This window comes from Parus major, chromosome Z (genome assembly GCF_001522545.3).
Source record: "Parus major isolate Abel chromosome Z, Parus_major1.1, whole genome shotgun sequence".
Lineage (NCBI taxonomy): Eukaryota > Metazoa > Chordata > Aves > Passeriformes > Paridae > Parus > Parus major.
Window position 1 is genome coordinate 32,736,505 of NC_031799.1, and position 20,229 is coordinate 32,756,733.

At 36.3% G+C, this 20,229-nt stretch overlaps 1 protein-coding gene across 4 annotated transcripts in view; it reads left to right on the forward strand.

Annotated features, from left to right (window-relative positions):
* DENND4C (DENN domain containing 4C) overlaps window positions 1–20,229 on the forward strand; it is a 72,178-nt gene that overhangs the window by 38,349 nt on the left and 13,600 nt on the right. For 3 of the 4 annotated variants that reach the window (XM_015652431.3, XM_015652428.2, XM_015652430.2), the window contains 15 exons: window positions 2,186–2,404; window positions 3,436–3,581; window positions 4,723–4,758; window positions 4,988–5,118; window positions 5,930–6,062; window positions 6,517–6,723; window positions 7,396–7,524; window positions 8,264–8,408; window positions 8,742–8,888; window positions 11,076–11,201; window positions 12,040–12,180; window positions 13,458–14,605; window positions 16,213–16,393; window positions 18,025–18,134; window positions 19,777–19,952. In XM_015652431.3, coding sequence (XP_015507917.1) covers window positions 2,186–2,404; window positions 3,436–3,581; window positions 4,723–4,758; window positions 4,988–5,118; window positions 5,930–6,062; window positions 6,517–6,723; window positions 7,396–7,524; window positions 8,264–8,408; window positions 8,742–8,888; window positions 11,076–11,201; window positions 12,040–12,180; window positions 13,458–14,605; window positions 16,213–16,393; window positions 18,025–18,134; window positions 19,777–19,952 — 3,175 coding nt within the window. The remainder of the gene's footprint in view (window positions 1–2,185; window positions 2,405–3,435; window positions 3,582–4,722; window positions 4,759–4,987; window positions 5,119–5,929; window positions 6,063–6,516; window positions 6,724–7,395; window positions 7,525–8,263; window positions 8,409–8,741; window positions 8,889–11,075; window positions 11,202–12,039; window positions 12,181–13,457; window positions 14,606–16,212; window positions 16,394–18,024; window positions 18,135–19,776; window positions 19,953–20,229) is intronic. The other variant, XM_033511399.1, reaches the window with a different exon arrangement.

The window sequence follows — 20,229 nt, forward strand, 5'->3', positions numbered from 1 at the left end:
CTAATGGAGTAGCTAATTTTTGACAAATTGTTTTGTCAAAGGAAAAACAAAGACTAACCATTTTCAGCCTAATAAGAGCAAAGTTCTAACTGGCCTAACAGTTTTCAGGTATTGTTTCTTTCTAACTGTAGACAGGTTCTTTCAGGTTAGATGGTTCAGGGTATGTCAGGTTATATTATGGGAAAGGAAACTATGATGACCTCATTGGTGTACCTATGTAAGATACATAAAATTAGTAAATGACAGAAGCAAAAAATGGTATTAAGAGGTAGGTGTTCCTGCCTTAGTTTTCTGTGGTGTTTTTTTTTTTTTTTTGCAAATAGCCTTTACTTCATCTGTTGGAAAACCTCAACTTTTACTTTTATCAGAAGTGTGTATCATTCATTAGGAATTACTTCCTAATTTTATCTTGGACACAGCCAGTGGTCTCCATTAAATAATTTTTCTATTTTGGCAATATTATAATAGCTATGTTGTTTTATATTTATTTATTTTATTTTTATCTATGTTTATTTATATTTATGTAGAGGTGTTTTTATTATTATAACTGATATTTTTGTTATAAGTGTGGAACTGTCATTTTCAGCAATACCTCCTGCTGTTTTTTTTAAAAATGCAAGAGTAAACTCTAAATGTCACTTACTTGTTTCCACCATTTGGTGCACTAAAATATTAGGATTGATGTTAGAAAAGAACTTTTAGATGTGTATTCTTCAGAACAGGAAAAACATGGTGTAACAAATGAGTGGTTTAGGTCACATAAAGAATCAGTGGCAAAGATACCAGCAAAAGCAGGTTTCATATAAATTTGCAAAAGCACAACCACATTCAGTAGCAAGATTCACTCTGTCACTGACTACATGGATGAAGCACAAAAGGAAAATCAGATTAGAATCAAGGTAAAATGCAAAGGGACAAAGGTATGAAGAGCTAGGGGAGACCCTTCTGTAGAGACAGGAGTTTCATAGAGGACCCACTTGCTTTCTAAATTCCTAATGGAGTCTAGGTGTGACTGAATCCAAACTTAGGCTAGGGGTCCAAGTCCAAACTTAGCCACAGGTTTGTCTAAAGCACTTAGCAGCACTTACTCATTGACTGATACAACATTTACAAAGTGATTTAGTAAGATTTACTGTAAGCACCAGGGTAACTTCATTACAGATCATACTATTATTTGCCATTGGGTGTTCAAATCCATTCATAAAGACCCAAAGAATTCTATGCAAAGGTGTATATACCCGTTAAAAATTCACCTTGAGTTTAGTGAGATACTCCCATCCCTTGAAAACACTTAAGGGGTGACAGGTTGAGCTTTGAGGATTGGATGGTGCTGGGAGGAGTCCAAAACCTGTCAGGAGGTTTCAGCAATGGTCCTCAGAGTATGGCAAACTGGAGAGCTGGTGGGCTGTGAGAGGTCCCCCTGAGAATGAGGTGCTGCTGCAGTCATAGCTGCCCAGGAGAGCTCAGAGGGCTTGGCTTGGGACTAATCTTCCTAGTGTCCCAAAATGGTTATCTTCAGTCATCTGTCAGTTTTCATCCTGTAGATTGAAAACTACTGGAATTTTCCTCAAAAGTCCAGTTATTATAATAGTATTATTATAATCATCATCATCATCATTATTATTATTATTATTGTTGTTGTTGTTATTAATAATAATAACAATAATAATAGTTTTCTGTTCAAGAATAATTCAGGCAAATAGTGTTCCAAGGCTATCCATTAGGCAAGAGCTGTTCTTTAGGCAGCAGCAGTTCCTGAGAACAGCCAATATTTCTGATAACCTGAAGGGGACCTTAACTGCTCAGGAGCCATTAATCAAGTCCAAGGTCAAAAGAGAAAGCTTGAGGAGAACTGGAGATTGACTTTATTGCAGCCCAAAAGGAGGCAGGGAGTGGAAAAAACTACCACACATGGTGCTTTGTGCTTGTGTTGGTTTATTGTTGAAATGCTATATTCAGCTGAGCATGAAGTAACATTGGCTGAGCTGACATCCTTGTTTTATGTCACAAACTGCTACATGAGCTGGAAAAATACACTTTTGAGGTAACCTGCCTTTTATTGGAAGGCTATTGGAAAATAATTGCAGGATTTCTAATGCTTATCCCTTATGAACATGGGCAAATGAAAAATAATTTGAATGCACTGAATTTTTATTAAAGGATTGTATGTGTTGCTCATTTATAGTTCACAGGAAAACTCAAGAAGGCTCTGCAGTGGAAATGACTCCAATAGAGGCAGATTTCTCCTGGCAGAAGAAGATGATAGACCTTGAGATGGAGATCCAGGAAGCATTTCTCCGTTTCATGGCATCTATTTTGAAGGGTTACAGAACATTCCTCAAACCAATCACACAGGCACCTTCAAATAAAGCAACTGCTGCTGATTCCTTGTTTGATCATCAAGGTGAGGATGCAGCAAACAAGCTGCTGATAGCCTTGGCAGTGTTACAACTTTAGAGTTGAAGAGCTGCATAATTTTAAAAGGTCAAAGTTCCCTTCAGTTGTACAGTTCTTGGCAGTATTTAAAATTGCAGTTCTCTAAAGTTAAGCTGTTCAAAGTTGATTGGAACACAGATACATACACTTAGAACCACAGGTTTGCACTAGCTCAAGTGTTAGAAAAAGCTTTTTTTTGGTAGGATGAGGTTACTCTCATTATGGCATATTCTGCAAGGGCATCTCTTGGGACTAAAAAAATATTTCTCAATTTGTATGATGCAAAAATGCTAAAAGCATTAATAAAGAGTGAAGGATTGGTCTTGATAGAAATGGTCGAGAATGGGGCAGAAATCAGAAATGTGGCAATGCAATAAATAGTCAGCAAATGTCACTTCCCTCATCACTGTTAACTATTCAAATCTGTTCATGATGAACAATATTGATGGACAATACATAAAATATCACAGGGGTTTTGTCTGTGGTTGTGTTTTGGATTTTGTTTCTTCTTTTGGGGTTGTTGATTTTTTTTTTTTTAATTACTGGATTAGAGATTTGAGAAGAGATTTTTCAGTAATCATTTTGAGAATTTTCAATTTTAGAAAATTTCAATCACCTTTTAGAGAAACACAATTTTTATTTTAGTATTGTTTTAGCTGTTGGATGCTTTTTACAAGGTCATCTTCTTTTTCTTGCACAAAGAGTCAACCAACAGAGTGAGAAGGGATTACATGGGTGTGATTGATTGCCAAGGATGTTAAAAAAATAGCTATTAAAAATGCTGTAAATTTTAAATTTTAAAATAAAAAATTTTAATCTTCCAAATGCAAGTAGTAGATATAAGTAATTGTTGTTATTGATAAAGCAAATACTTGGTGTATTGGGATCTTAAGTAATTTATATTGATGATGTGATTTATGTTTATTAACGCATTTCATGTGTTAGTTTCTTATGGAACTGTTAACTGGTATTTAGTTGTGTGTTCCGTTTTATAACCAGGATTTTTAAAAAGCAGAGACCGTGCCTATACGAAGTTCTACACGCATCTCACCAAAACACAGATATTCAGCCGCTTTATTGAAGAGTGCAGTTTTGTGAGTGACAAGGATACTGGCTTGGCATTTTTTGATGACTGCATAGAAAAGGTGAAAAATATACTACTAAATAATATTCTTCTGTTCACTTTGTGTTACTGTCCTGTCCTTTAGTTGAAAAGGTGCGTAACTTCTGCAGGAAGTACTCAAAAGAATTGGAATTCTTGGTGTTTATTGCTGAGTAATTTTCCTTTCTTCATCTTCTTGCATGGTTGTAATTTCTGTGTTGTTGGAGGAAATTTTAATTAAAGGCCTGTAGGATTTCAGCCTAGAAGATAATGTGAAAATTGCCAGTAGCTGACACTTTAGAAAAATACCATCCATGTCTTCCCATTAAATGTTAATGTCGTCCCCCTAATGTGGAATTGCTACTGGTGGTAATCTGCCATGACCAAAAAGAGTGTCGTAGCTTTTCCCACAATTTCAACTTTAAACACACCTAGTGCTTCAGATGTGGCCAGGACTGGTTTATGTGGATAAGTTCCCCTTTCATTACACGCATGTTATAGAAGATGATTGTTGGTTTTTTTTGTCTTTTTTTTTTGTTGTTGTTGTTGTTTGTTTGTTTGGTTTGTTTTTAATGAAGTCACATCAGTATGGTTCTGATCTAGATAGGTTATGAAGTTTATAGCTTCATCTTTAAAATTCCAAGTCCACAATATTAAAGTTAGGAGCTAGAGAATTGCATTTATTTTTTAAGGCATATGTATATGGTTCTTTCTGGGCAGAATCTTCACTTTAATACATTCTTATAGACTGAGTCTTTGATTCAGTATTTATTCTAATCAGATTAACATTTGTGAATGGACAAAAGTTAATTTGCATTTTCTTTTCTCTGCCAAATGTGGATGCATCTAAGAGAATACTTCTTTTAATAATTTGTTATGCATGTTGTCATATTTGAAATAGCTGCAAAACAGAAGTTTCTCTCCACTAAACAAAATGCAAACACTTTCTCTTTGATAGATTAAGGATTTTGTATTTAGTAGATAACGTTGGCATATTGAAACCATACTGATTACTGAATTGTTCACTGAAGTATTTGAAAGAGCTTAATTGCTCCTACAGTAATATTGAACTTTGCTGTTTCTTCTTTAATATTTCAGAAAGTGACACAGCTTTAATAGAATTATTTAGGATTTTGCTTTTGAGTTGAGAAGAAACTCTTAATTTTTTTTTTTTCTTTTCCCAGCTCTTTCCAGATAAGGGAACAGAAAAAGGAGAGAAGGTACTTTGACCTTGAAAATGTTTAGGAATATCTGATCATGAAATAAAAATTGAAAGACAAGGCTGTGGACTTGATACTTGAGTAATTAGAAGAAGTATAATTTATATATACCCAATCAAATACAGTGTATATTAGATATACTCTTATATATTCTAACGTAATCTGTGATGCAAAGGACATTTTGTTACAAAGCAAAACTCTGTACTTAGGGTACAAACTCTGTTTTCAGGTTGATGTAGATTCTGTTGAAGATGCACGCTTGATTGAGCTTGATGAGTCACAAAAAAGTGAACACACAGTGTTTATAATGCCACCAGAACCACCTGCTGATGATGGACAGGACCGAGTGCCAAAATACAGGTTAGACAGTCACATAGAGTGAAACTAGAGTGCTTATGATGTTTAGCAGGGCAGATGTTCCATGCTAGTGCAAGACTTGCCTTAATACAGTGTTCAGAAGAACTCTTTGAAAGATATGAACTGCCCAGATTCTGGTAAGTTTCCGAGCCTCTAGAAGTCAGCGTTTTGGGGATGTGTATATGTGAGGGCATGTGGATTATGGTATTAATTTTTCAAAAATTTCTTGCAAACTATAGTAAAACTTCTCTGCATGTATTCCGTCTCTTTCTTCCTGTTTGAACATTTGTGTATATTTTGTAGCAAGTGCAGCTTTGTTCCATGTTGGCAATGATGAAGGGTGGGTTATGAGTCTACCCAGTACTACTGACTACCAGACAATGAACCAAAAGAACAAAACATGCACTCCACTTTTCAGATTTCTTGCATTCAGTCTTTTTCAGCCCTGTGCAGGAAGTGTGGAGTTTCAGACATTCTGGGTACGATTTGTTTCTTCCTGTCTCTCTTGGAGATCATGAAGGTTGTGTTTTTTGCTGTTGTCCTTGTTAATCATCGTCTGTGCTCCCCGGACCTTCATGACATGGTTAGCAGTCTGGTTCTTATTACCATTGTCTTTGGAGGTTTCACCGAGGCATCTTCTTGTAGTATCTTTGTGAATAAGGCTAAAAGGATCTTGCTGTTTCTCTTTTCTTCTGGTTCTTTATTCTCCTCTTTGTGATTTTTTTCCGTACCAGTTGTCTTTGTATGGCGTTCCTGCCATGAGCAGGTATGTGAATAACTTCTGTTTACTGTTTCTTTTAAATCATCTATATAGCTATAAAAACTTCCCGCGACTAGATTTCAAGCTCTTTGATAGGCCACAGGAGCTCAAGCTCTCCTTCAGCAGACACCCAGCTGGAAGCAGCATTTCAAATAGTCCAGCACTCATGGCAAAGAGGACAAAACAGGTCAGATGAGTCTCACTGTAATCACTGTGTGATCAAAGATACAAATTTTTTTAGTAAAACTGCCACTGCCTGTTTATACTATAACTTGATGCTGTTAGAGGTTTGGTCTCTGTAACTATTCAGAATGAACAGTTGCAAATAAAAGAAACAGAAGAGATTAAAAAATTATCATCTGAGATTACAGTTTATTGTCAAATGGATTTTTAAGCTTTAGACTGTAATATAAAATCAAATTTAAATTAATGCTTGTTGTGAGGGAAAAAAGATTGATCCTGATGCTAGTTTTTGTTTGTGGAGTCTTAAAAACAGAATTGTAAAAAGAGATATTCAGCTGAATGTGTGTCTATTATTATAGACACAGACTTACTCTTAAGAAACCAGTATCTGAGTTAGATTTCTATATTCAAGATGTTATATCTTTTGTCTGCTTTTGTGTTTTGTTTTACTCTCACAGGAGATAAAAACAGCCCATAAATTAGCCAAGAAGTATTATGTAAGCCCCTCCCAGTGGGCTAAGTGTCTCTTCAGTCACAGTTATAGCCTATGGTTTATTTGTCTGCCAGCCTATGTCAGAGTTGCACATCCCAAGGTCAAAGCACTGCAACAGGCATATGATGTTCTGATTAAAATGAGGAAAACTGATGTGGAACCGCTAGATGAGGCAAGTGCAAATCAAAAAAAGTTACTGTGACTGTGAAATAGAAGACTTGAAATGCAGTGTGTTTTGCTGACACCACCAGGTTGAGCATACTTACAGTTAGACTTGTGTTAAAGCTACCTTTCAATCATCTCAAGTCAGTTTAACTGCAGGAACTGGATATTAATTCCCTTCTTTATCCCAAACATAGTGTCTGCTGGTGGAAGTACTCCATCTCAGTGTTGCTAGTCTTCTCACAGATGACTTCCAGAAGGAAGTTCTTGAATACCCCTAGTTTTTATTGCATTTTAATTAATGCTTTGCAGCCTTACTGCACTGAAGGGATGAGGGGTTTGTATGCAGCATACTATTCTTTCATGCAGTATCCACAGGCATGCGGGAGCAGGTTATCCTGCTTTTCATGTGGGCATCTTACCGCTTTCATTTCTCAAATAGAAGAGATGAGGAGGGAAAAAAAATCAGCATGCCCAACAGTGTGATTGCTGATGTTATTTCAGGTCCTGTGACTTGCTGTTTAATTTTTGCTCCCTCTTCTGGCTGTAGCATGTCATGGACTAACTAGTTGTTCTCACAGTTTTCCCTCTTACATGTGTAAAAGTTGGAAATCAGAAAAGAGCTTAAGATGCTTCAGAATTCTTGTCCTTAGTGCATTTCTGCATTTCTGTATCTTGTCAGGTCTGTTACAGAGTAGTAATGCAGCTCTGTGGACTGTGGGGTCAGCCTGTTCAGGCTGTGAGAGTCCTTTTTGAAATGAAAAATGCTGGAATACAGCCAAATGCCATCACCTATGGTTATTACAATAAGGTAAGGGCCCAGTGTCTTTTGCAGTTGTCACTCCCAGTGTCTGGTAGCATGTTTTTAAGGTTTTTTCTTGCAGCTCTTGGCTTGGATTTCCTGATTCTGTTGGTCAAGCAACCCTTTTGGACATGCTTACAGAATGACTGAATCTACACTAAATGGTTTTACACTGTTAAAATTTACATTCCCAAGCTTTTTGTCTAACCAAAAATGCTATTGCAATATGGATTTACGCTGTTTCCATTTGCAAATTTTGGAACCATATAGTGCTTCCGTGTCAAATAAATCTATGAGAAGGTGTATTCTTTAAGATAGCAAGATTTAAGACGGATGAAGGCTGGTATTAGGCTAGTTGAGGTAGCTTCCTCCTCTTTCCTTGCTTCCAAATTCCTGTAATATCCTGATGAAACTTCATTGTAAACTATATAAAGGAAGAAGAAAGGAGACACTACTATGGTCTTCTATTGCTATCAAAATATATAGATAAGAAAAAAACCCACCTTGTTTAAATAAAGAAATTTTGATTGGTTTGCCTGGTTTTGTCTGGTTTTACTCAGCAATTGTGTACTAAGCTGTGGAATAAAAGGGAAGAGCTCATAAAAATTCAAGTATTTCTTCTACTTCACATGGTTGACAGTAAATGATTTTTTTTTATTGGGGGGGAAAGGAAGCTTCTCACTGTACTGTGTTTTTTAGTGTAACTTCCTTCCTGTTTTTGTTATTGCAAAAATATCTCTTTCTGCAGGCGGTTTTAGAGTCTTCTTGGCCTAGCAGTAACCGCAGTGGCATATTCCTGTGGACAAAGGTACGAAACGTAGTTCATGGCACAGCACAGTTCAGGCAGTGCTTAAAGAAATCAACGCAAAGCCCACCAGTGCCTGTGATACCAGGTAATAAGTTAGTTGAAATAGATTTATCTCTGGTGAACAAGAGCATGACATTCTTTCTGAGGGATTGCAGCTAAAATTGTGGCTTTTGAAAGTGGAAAATCTGTCCTTAAATGTTTAAAAATTGGTATTTGCCAACTTGATGCTTGTAACTGGATTAGAATGCCTTTTGCATACTGAAGAATTAATTATCTTAGTTTCTGTTGACAGAACTTCATACTCGTATTTTATATGTGCAAACCAAAGTATTTACTGTTGTCTGAAGAGGTTGGATTTGTTTAAAAACCTGAATGATTAAGTCCTCTCTTACTAACCAGCTCTCATTCATGTCTTTAGCTCTGCGGAGTCCCACGGGTGGAAGTGATGGGGACATGGTGAGCCATGGTAGCGTGGATAGTTCTAATGATGCTAACAGTGGGGAGCACACCCTCTTCGTCAGTGACTTAGTCAGGCTTGATTCCGTTGATAATCACTCTAGCACAGGTACTAGATTCTGCTGGGTTTACTACTAACAGTTCCTCAAAAGGCTAAATTTTCTACTCTCCTGTTGATTTCCCCTTCATGACTACTACTTTCCTTTCTTGAGGCTGTAGAGAATGTGGAGTTAACTTGTGTAGAAAAAGAAGTACATTATTGTTGAACATTTCTCCTTTAGTGCATGTCATGCTTCAGAATGTATCGTAGCAGAAATACTGTTATATTAAAATAAATGTTTTGCTGTGGTCTCATGTACCCTACTTTTTGTGTTAACCTTCAGAAAAGGTATGAAGCCTCTGACAAATGAGGTTGCTTAATTTTTGCAAGTTGTCATTTATTCACAGAAGTGGTAGTCTATGTCAGTAAGATCTTTCCATGAAAGGAAAGGAGTGGTATTTGGTGAGGTGATTAGAAAGTAACACTTAAAAATGTTTTTCCTTGTTAATATCCTAGAAAGGTCTAATTAGCATTCAGGGAATTAGTATGTTATGTTAGGTTATAGTAAACTATGCTTTTAAAGGCCATATTCAAGTGTCTTAATAGTCGTGGCTAAACTTTGAAATAAATACAGAAATTGTCTGAACCTTGTCATACAGCCTTTAGGAGACACTGTGGGAATGGAAAGGCAGATGATAAGCTGGAAAAATACTCGATAGTATAATGTGCACTCATCTTGACCAACTGAAGTGAAAAGAGTGCACAGGAAGTTAATAATTTGAGATGGCAAGACAAAATGCATGGTTCTTCTTACCTGCTTTAGTACTGATCACATCCTACCTGTGCAGTCTCAACTAAACTTCCTTTCTGTGTGTACTTCAAAACTTAATGTACAAAATGATTCTTGCACACTCTTTGTGTTTTTAATACCTTGAGCTCTTCTGTAAAGAGAACTTTGAGTCTGATTCCTGTGCTTCATCTGATATGTCTGCCTAGATAACTGAACTTCCCTTCTCTCTGCTCTTTGTTGCTCTGCTTTTTGCTCTTTGCTGTCTCTTGGGTGCCGCATTTGTCCTTGGCTATCACGGTGTGGGGTGCAGACTTACGGTGTGAAGCCTTGGATGCACGTGTGCATTATTTCTACCCTTGAATGTTACTCCTGCAGGTAATTCACCCATTTATTGATGGGATATTGGCACTTCTGCTCAAGGCAGGGATACTAACATGATTAAAAATCTGAGAGAAAAATAAGCACCAAAGAATTTCAGAACTTAATTTTCTATATAAAAAGTTTTTAATATAGTAGCCAAATGTATTAATTGATGGCTGCTCAAATTTTTAATTCTTTTCAACGTAGTAGCTATTTGTCGGTAAAATAAACAGCAGTGATACGTATGGTAGATGAATTGTATCTATCACCCTAGTTTTATGGAGCTTCCTAACACCTTTCACACTCAGTAACTTACTTTGATCTTTTTTGTTACAGTAATGAGTGCTAATAGGTACTCCGAAATATATAAACAATCCCGTTTAACATGTTGCTGAGAAATATGTCTATATAGTATTTTTGTCTTTCTGTACATGTAGCAGCACTTCAGGTAAAAATAACAGAGAAAAGAGTTGGATTTTTTCATATGACAAACTTTTTTGATTACTGTAAACTTTTGGTTTTTTAGTGAGTTACAGCTGGCAAGTTTAACTAGTATAGAAGAGGAACAGACTTCTAAAACAATGTTTATAGTTTAACTTAATTTTCTATTACAATTTATACTTTGGCATACAGTGCAAAGATACAGCACAGTTTATAGTACAGGTTTTTTCCAGGGCTATATTCACTGTTAGAATTGCTCAATTATCAAGCTGTGCTTTTCTAAATTTCTTTTGTTAATGCATTTGAGAATTTAGCTTACCCAGCAGTTAAATATTTCATGCCAATGTGATAGGAAAGGAATGAGAGCAGATACAGTGCATTAAAAATAGTTAGTCACCATAGTGTTTCTAGGGGAATAACTCATATTTAGTATAATTAATGTAATTAGAAAAGGAAATTTGGATTGATACAGCCAAATTATCTGTGGTGTTATCACCACCAAGTAGATCTTTCCACAAACTAGACATTTTGGAGATCTTATTATGAACTTTTTGGAGAGACAGCATGTGAAACAAATAAATTTCAGATCCTTTATTTTCTTATTGAAAAACAAATTTAGGAAGAAAAAACAACTTTGAAGCATGTGTTTGTATTTTTTCTAACAGGTGGTCAGTCAGACCAGAGTTACAGACCCAAGGATGAGCTTTTGAGAGATTGTGTGGATAGTCTTCCTATAACTGAAACCCAAGTAGAGAAAGATACTTCTTCTAACATTGAAGACTTAATAGAAGGTTAAGTATGCGTGTTTATGTTGGTGAAGGCTTTTGGTAATAAATGTGTTTCTTGTGTTAGATTACCACAGGTGCCCGATGTATTGAATGGATAATGTTCAAAGGCTCAGAATACAGAGATTTCACATAGTTATTTTACTTCTGTGCCCTAAATTACAGCAGTGGAATGTTTATAGGTAGAAATAGCCTTCTATTAGATTAACTTACTATAGATGGAAAAATTGGACAAATGTTGGGGTACGCAGTAATTTACATTCCATTGCTCTCATTTATCTGTTTGAATTATTGACAATTTTTTAGCTGTACCTGTTGACCTAATAAAAGGCACTACTTTTTTTTATAAATTTTTCCCAGCTATAGACGGCCTTATGGTCAACTCCTGTCTTCTGTTCAAATTTTGCCATTAGTTTTTCTCTATTTTGCTGTTTTTATTACTGAATTTGTTTCATATCTGGGTTATGAGAACCTTTATGTGAGTCAGAGCTTTTAAAGCTCTCATTAAACAAACAGACCTGCATGAAAATCTGTGAACCACTGTTCTTATTCTGCTTTGGTTATATACCTTGGGGAGAAATTGGAAAATGCTATGACCCTGTGAAGAGCTAAGCACTCTCTGCATAATGCTGGCAGCTGTAACCTTTCTGGGTATTGCTTCCAGTAAATGCTCAGTACCTAGTAGGACTGATCCTTATTTTGTTATTAAATAAGGGGACAGTGGGAGCTTATATTTTACATATCAGTGCAAATAATTACTAAGTTAAATATTAACTTTATATATAGATACATAGATATATAGTCATTTATGTATCTACTAATGTTCATATTTTCTTTCTCACAGAGATTTCTACAGAAAAATCTTATGAAAAGCAACAGCTGAATATAGAAATTCTGAGCCTTGCTGATCCACCTGCTTGTGGTAACAGTATTGTGAAAGTTCCATCAGGCATTTTTGATAGCAGTGGAAGGAAGAGCAGTGATGGTGAGTCACTGGATGAAACAGAGCTTGCTAAAGTCCTGATCTTGTGCTGTAATATTTTGCAATCTGTTTTGTGTTATGAAAAGAAACAAAACTTCTGTTCAAGGTGTGGATATCTTGCACAATGTTTGCTTTCCACCATTACCCTGTGCAGGTGGCATAGAAGGAACCTCTGGATTCTAAGGTTGAAAATCACTGTTCTGTAGACTGAAATCAAGATTTTCCCTACTCTGCACTGAGAGTGTTTCAGTAATATACTAGGAAACAAAGAGAAATTGTGTCTCTGCTCTTGATTTTGTCATCTAAACCTTGCTGATCTTGGACAAGTCTCTGTTCCTGCAGCTTACATTGCCAGTCTCTAATGCAGGAATATGTCTTTGTGCTATACAAAATTTATTTATTTATCTCAAGGTTTGTGATAAGGAGGATTTATGGATATATGAAAGCCAAATCTTGGGGATCGGGGTTTTTTTCTGCCTTTGTGTCTGTCCTTTACTAAGACAAGGTAGTCCAGCTTCAGCGTAGCTTGATAGCAAAGAATGGAGTCTCAGGTGGGAAGCTGCCTGGAGCATTTTGGCAGTTATGAGAACTGATGGCTAGCCAAGAAGCAGCATTGGTGTGAGACTCAAACATCCTCCAGCAGGTGGATATGCTACAACAGGTCTTCTCTTGAAGTCCTAATATAGCAGAATTATCATATTTACAGAGGTTTTAACCTAGATAACACAGCTATCTAGGTAGTAAATATTCCAAATTACCTTGAGGAAACAGGAATATTTATAAGATGAGTTTATATTTTCCACATGCTAAACTTAATTAGCATTTTCTAAATATGCAGCTGTGTCATAAATGAAATAATGCATCTGTATTGGGCAGGCACACATGGTAGTTTTTTTCAGAACAAGAATGAACTATGGAGTTTGATGTTTAAATGTTTAAATGTATAGCTCTTGGGGAGAAAAGAAATCAAAACCAACTGAGCAACTTTCACTTAAAACTGTAGTTTCCTTTAGTTCATGGATATAATACTCTCTGGGTGTTGGCACAGGGAAAGGAGGTAGAAGCCATAAACAGCTTTGACTCCAAGCAGTAGGTCGCTTTTAATCTGCAAAAGTGAAATAATGTGTTCATGGTAGCGTAACTTCTAGTGTAACTTCTTGCGACTGTGGTACTCCCAGTCTCCGCTATGTAAGGAGATTAAGGAGATTTCACATTGTTTCAGGAAATAAACATTTTTGGTGGCTATAGATACCATATTAATAATGCATTTTCTCCTTTAGAAACTGTTTCTAGCCCACTGTTCATAACTCAGGATTCAATCGAAGACACAGTCTTTGGTAATGTTTCTCCTAAGAAAACAAGTGAAAAAAGACAGAAGAGGCAAAAACTGTTTTCTGAGAGAAGCTGCAGTTTCAGCAGTGAAAGCAGAGCTGGAATGCTGCTGAAAAAAGGCAGCTTGGACTTGCATTCTAAAGAAATAGCAATAATGATGGGAGCAGATGCCAAGATCCTAACAGCAGCTTTATCTGGGGCCAAAACTTCACCCTCTCATATGAGTAAATTCCACAGCTTTGAAAACAGCACTGACCAGCAGGTTTCTGACATAAGTGGCACCTGGAGTGCAGTGACTGAGAGCGATTGGGACCTAGAACATAGGTCTTCACCAGTGCTGGAAGAACCTGGGGAAGGACAGGAGCATCTTGAGAATGGAAGAGATGGAAACATGACCACAGCGGAAGACATGAATCTTGAACAGTCAGCTGAGTCTAAAATCCAGATACCAGAATCCAAAGATGCAACTGCTAAAAGAAATAGCTTTTATGGAGTGGTTAAGCCTATTGAAAGGGAAGATGTTGCAGTAGGCTTGGACCCTCTGTCTTTGCTAGCTACTGACAGCACACAACCAGGTTATCCAGAACCTGAGGAAAAGTTAATGTCACCAGTTGCAGCACGTAATTTGGCAGATGAAATAGAGAGCTATATGAACTTGAAGAGCCCATTGGGTAGTAAGTTTCCCAGCATGGAACTGCACAAGACGGATAAAGAAGCAGAAGCTTCTAGTATACTTGGTCACTCCCAAGAAAGGAGGTCAAGCCTGCCTTTGGATCCCATCCTGCCGTCCTCCAAACATTACGAAAATCGAAGAAGTCCTTCTGTCTCCAGATCCAAAACGTTCACTGGACGATCAAAGCAACAAACTCATCCACAAGTTCAAAAGGAGCGGTCTTCATCTTTGACAGGACTGGGTCGTTCTTCTCCACATGGCTCACTGGGAACTGTTGTAACAACTTTATCCAATCTGAAGTTAGACAATATACTGTCTGGACCAAAAATGGATGTTTTGAAATCAGGCATGAAGCAAGCTGCCAATGTAGCCAGTAAGATGTGGGGAGTTGTAACATCAGCATATAGTTACTCAGATGATGAGGTAAGTGTTTTTCAGTATGTGAGGAAAAATTTGGGGACACAAAGTTAGAGGGCTAACTCCTATGTCCAGAAGATTGCTTCTTTAGATAGTGTTTTTATTAAGTATTGACTTTCATTAGCTAATAAAAATTAGACTTTATCTATGGTGTTTTTCTTTGCCATTAAAAAAACCTTTTCAGACCAAAGCAAATTAGATAGTCTCAATGCAGTAAGTTTTAACTTTTTGTTCTCAACGTTTCTCCCATTTGTTTATTAATCTTTTTATTTATATGTAAAGAAACTGAACCAAGAAACCCTGGTAAATAAAAATTTATGTCACCTTAAATGATGCCATACTGCCCTGTCTTACTTTAGAAAACTGTGTTGTGAAAATAAATTACAAAGGAAGTTAGGTTAGTGAGGGTCAAAGCTGAAGGTAATAAGGTGCAGCCTTATAAGGCTGTAATAAGTAAAATAGGCTTATAAGGCTGTAAATATAATAAGGTATAACCTGTGATCTAGTAAATTTACTTATCAGGCATTTGGAAACTAAATGTTAAGGGCTCTGCTGAGACTTAACAGAGCATTTTTCAGAGTAAAGCATTTCACATGATAATTACAAGATTGAAAGAGGATGTAGAGGATGAATATTGTAACTTCCTCTTTTCTTGTTATGTCTTGTTATTGTGCTTTCAAACACAGTTTTCTCAGTTAGAAAGGCCTCTCCTTGATCCAGTTAATCCCTCAGTCTGGTGTTTGGTTTTAAGGATCTTTTTTGTCTCGTCTTCAGTCTATTAAAATAGCTTCTTGTTGCCTTTCTCAAATTCTCCTTTCTTTGCCCAGGCTTCATAAAATGTAGAGAAGGGAAAGATAGTTTTGACTTTATTTCTGTGTGAAACAAATTTAACTTATGCTGCTAAAGGGGTCTCTCATACTAAATAAGTAAATATAAAAAAAATCTTATTCTTTTAACCAGATGTTGCCTGTGACAATGAAATCTTGCTGCCTTGCTTTCTTTCTTGAGATTTTTTTTCCTATGATCTGTTTTCTTCTGTGCCTATTAGACTGACCTATTGCCTAGAATTTTGTTTAATGGCACATAATTCCAAGGATGTGACTTATTTCACTTTTCTTTAAGCATTCTTACATTCTCTCCTATTTTATTTATTTAACTTAACTTTTTTTAATATCCGAATTATTGTACTTTGTGGCATCTTGTGTTTTGCTGACCAGCTTATTGCTGCACCATTTCAGCTGGTATGTTTCCTTCCTGTCTTTAACTCTGAGAATAAGACTAATTTGAACCATTTTTCTGCTAGTTGCTTCATTTTGTGTAATGCCCGACAAATAACTGTTCTGCATAATTTTTCCTGTTTCTCTTGTAATGAAGAAATTTATCTCCCTATTGTTTTGTCACTCATTTTGTCAGTTTTTCAATATCCTCCTGCTTTGTCCAGTACCTGCACTTTTTGAGGCTACATAGATTTATCTTACATCTCATGGGGTTTTTTTACATCAGGATTTATCTAAATCTGCTAGGTTAATTATTTATTCTTTAGGATAAAGCAGGAAGTCAAATAATGGATGTGGAAGTAATCAAAAATGCTACTTTTTCTTCTTGCATTAAAGGAAGAAAGCCATCGACCAGACTTTAACTTCCCTGTTGGCTTTGACGATAATATTTTAGGAGATAATCTGTCATCAAGAACTGGAGTCTCAGGCCTACTTAAAAATGAGCTCACACAAAGCACTACTAGTCTTGGCAGTAGCAGCAGTGGTGGTGATGTAGGAAGACAGCATTACAGTGCAGGTGAGATGATTTGGGTTTTTTTTTCCCTGATAACTTGATTATAATACAACAAACAGGAAAAACTGTTGTATGTGAAATCACTCAAAACAGTGGAAGATCATCAGAGCTTGCTCATTGAAATAATGAGAAATTATTTCAAGCCCTTAAGAGAATTACAAGCAAATTTTTATTTCCATTCTATACTCTTCTCTTGCAGTAGCAAGTAGTTGATGCTTCTCTCTTTGTTGAATGTATAAAAAGCTGATAAAATATGCAGGAGTTTAACCTGTATATGTGATAGGAAGATTGCTAACTAGTTAGAGCAAGAAATACCTGCTCTTTCATGTAAAATCATAAGACACTTGAAAGTATTTAATAGTAAAATACTAATACAGAAATGCTGAGCAGTTTGAGAACTGCAAATAGTTGCATAACTAACAAAGACAGATCATATCAGGGAGGAAAGAAGCAAACCAACCAAAACCAAACCAGCAGAACAGCCCCATAGTTCCATGTGCACAAAAAACCTAAAGCAATATACACTAAAAGTTAGTTATCCTTACCGTGGAATAGGAGATGTTGGATACATAGTTGATTTGAACTTACGTAGGTAAATAATTGACAACTGTGAGCCTAATGCAAACTGACCTTCCCTCCTCCTTGCCAGGTGCAAAACTGGATTAAATAAATCTAGTAATTTTCAGTTCAGATTTAATTCAGTTAGGTTTGATTCTTATTTGGAGAAAAAAGATGTGTTTCTGAACCAGCTGTGAGGGTGGTTTAGGTCTCTTTGAATGCAATACTGCAGTGATGCAAATATTGCAAAGCTGTTGGCATCAAGAGAGGAAGAACTATCTGGCATACTGGAGATAAGGTGGCCCTCTATCACGAAATCTTGACAAGGTATCTTCCATTTCCAGTTAGGAGGCTTGTAAGAGGTAACTATAAAGGGAGGCAGACAAAAGGGTATGTAAAATTTGTTAACAAACATAATCTTGAGCTGAAAAAAACAGAGGAGCCTTCTTTATGATGTGGGGATCCTGGTGGTGATTTTTTACACAGAAAAATTTGGGCTTGTAAAAAAATTTTTGATAATTTTGCCTTCTAGAAGTGATTCTAACCATTTCCTTCTGGTGAATGTATTCCAACTCCCTTTCCCCCCTTTCCTGGACAGGGCTCATAACCATAAAACCTAGAGTTACCAAAGAAAGAATATTTGTTTTAGCGCAGTGTTAATCAGGGACAATCTAAGTGCAGTAATGGCAATTTTTAGTATCATACACCTCACCTGATGCTGTCCTTACATTTGCTATTTACATATGATTGTATTATTCAAGAAATCGTGACTAACTTTTTAGAGTTGGTCGATATACATTGAGCAATCTTACTGCTCTTTGCCAGTCTATTTTTTTGTGTTTTTCTTTTACTAATCTGTGGTATGTTGTGTTAGAATAATAACCTTGAAATGTTACATCACAAACATATATTTATCTATATTGTAATTGTAATGTCAATGAGTTTACAGATACTTGTGTCTTTGGAGATCTTTTGGTACAATTTTCCTGCTTTGGTTGAACAGCAGGTATTTTCTTTGGGAATGGATTAATTATTCTTTGCTTGAATACAAAACTCAAATGACTCTTTTTGTGCAGGTGAAGTTTCATTCCCAAAAAGTATGAAAGTTCTAGATTCTGAGAAATCAGAGCACAGTTCTTCACATAATACTAGTTTATCCAGCATTTTCCAGAACTATGCAATGGAGGTAAGATGAATGAACTCATAGATGAAAGCTATAGTCAATAGTACTATGTACATTAATTACCTGCTTAGTTGCATTGTGGTTGGCTTTTTCAAAACAATTTTTTCCTTGTTTCTGCTGCAGAGATGCTTAATACTTGTAGCTTGGATTGCGACAGTAGCTTTGAAAAAGTGTCTTAAATACTTTTATGCATCCATTACATAGAGAGAGAAAAAGTTGTTGAGGGAAAGGTCCAAACTTGAAGTGAAAGAGAAGTTAGAGATGAAACAGAATCTTTTGAGGGGTTTAAATTTTATTTTCCTTATGAAAATTGTGTTGTTACTAAATAATTGTGATGAGTTGACCACAGACAGCGCCAAAGCCCTCACACAGGTATTTGCTTAATACCCTTTAAATGGGGGACAGAATTGAAAGGGCAAAAGGAAAAAGCTTGAGGGTTGAGATAAAGACAATTTAATACATTAATTTTGCAGAAAAAAATCAAGAGGGAGACATAACCAAAAAAAGTACAGTAATGCAGAGATTAGTCTGCACCCTGACACCTCAAGGGAGAGCTACCTTGGAAAAACACACAGTTTTATCTCTGAACTTGATGTAACACAGAGTCATTTGGTCAGCTGAGGTCAGCTGTCTTGGCTGTGTCCTCTCACAGGCTGAGTTGTGCACATAATGAAAAAGTCCATGATGATGTATAAAGCTCTGTGCAGCAATAACTAAAACACTGGAGTGTTATCAAGTAACATGGAGCCAGTGTGAAAAGCAAGACTATAAAGAATATTAAAAAGAAAATGACCTCTATCCCAGCCAAACCAAATGAAATAATGTTTTAGTATGGTTCTCTGTTTTAGTTACTACCTGTAGATACTTTCAGATTTCAGATACATAGAGTGTGAGGAGGAAAGTGTCAGAAAAACGTGGAATGAATTGACCACAATCCCCATTCACATGTGCCATTTCAGAAAAGAAGGTGGAGAAGTCAGAAATTAAAGTGAAGCCTGAGAAGAAGGGAGGGATAGAGGGAAGGTGTTTTAAAATTTGGGGGTAATTTCTTACTACCCAACTTGAACTTTTAATTGGCAGTATATTAAATAAATTTCCACTAGTCAAGTTTGTTTTGCCTGTGACAATAATTGCTGAGTGATCCTCTTGTCCCTATCGTGACTCACAAGACTTTTGTCATATTTTTTTCCCCTATTCACTTGAACAGGAAGATTGCAAGGATGGCTTTGGTGACCACTTGGCATCCAGCCAGAGTCAACACACCACACTATTATAAATGTTTATTTTGTGTTTGATTGGTTTTATGGGATTTCTTTCCTCTTTTGGATAAGTAGACGTGCATTTACTTATACAATTCAAAACAATTTGTATATGCTGAAGTCTTCATAGAAGCAAGCAATTGCAAATGCTAAATTTGTAGCCTTTTATGGTAATGCTTCTTCCATGTCAGAAATAAATTGTTAATATCTTCATTTCATGGGTAAATGTTAATGTGGATGAGATCATTCTGATTATGTTGAGAAAGAAGTGGTGAACTCATTTCTCCTCATTGCCCTTCTGATACCTGTTAAACTTCTGTGGCTACTAAGCCTGTAAAAAAACAATTGTAAAAAACCCCGATGATATTAATACTTTGCTTTTCTAGGTCTTGATGTCAAGCTGCTCTCAATGTAGAGCTTGTGATGCTTTGGTTTATGATGAAGAAATCATGGCTGGGTGGACAGCAGATGACTCGAACTTGAACACCACCTGCCCTTTCTGTAAAAGTACCTTCCTACCTTTGCTTAATGTTGAATTTAAAGACCTTCGTGGCTCTGCAAGGTCAGTGCTTTTTATAGATACTCCATTTCTGCCTTTGAAGCTGTGCATAGTTGTATTTTTTCACAAGAGGATCTTCGATATTTTTCCCCATCTAGATGTACTAGAAAGAGTGATACTGCCTATTCAGTGGTTGTGATTGTAGTGAAGGAAATTATAAGTTGTGTAAATGATTGAGTTGTATTTTAAAACAGCCAAAACCCAAAGTAGTGGTTGCATTTTTTATCACTTTTTTATTTCATATTTTCTTTTTAAGCAGAACTGTACAGAAGGTGTAAGG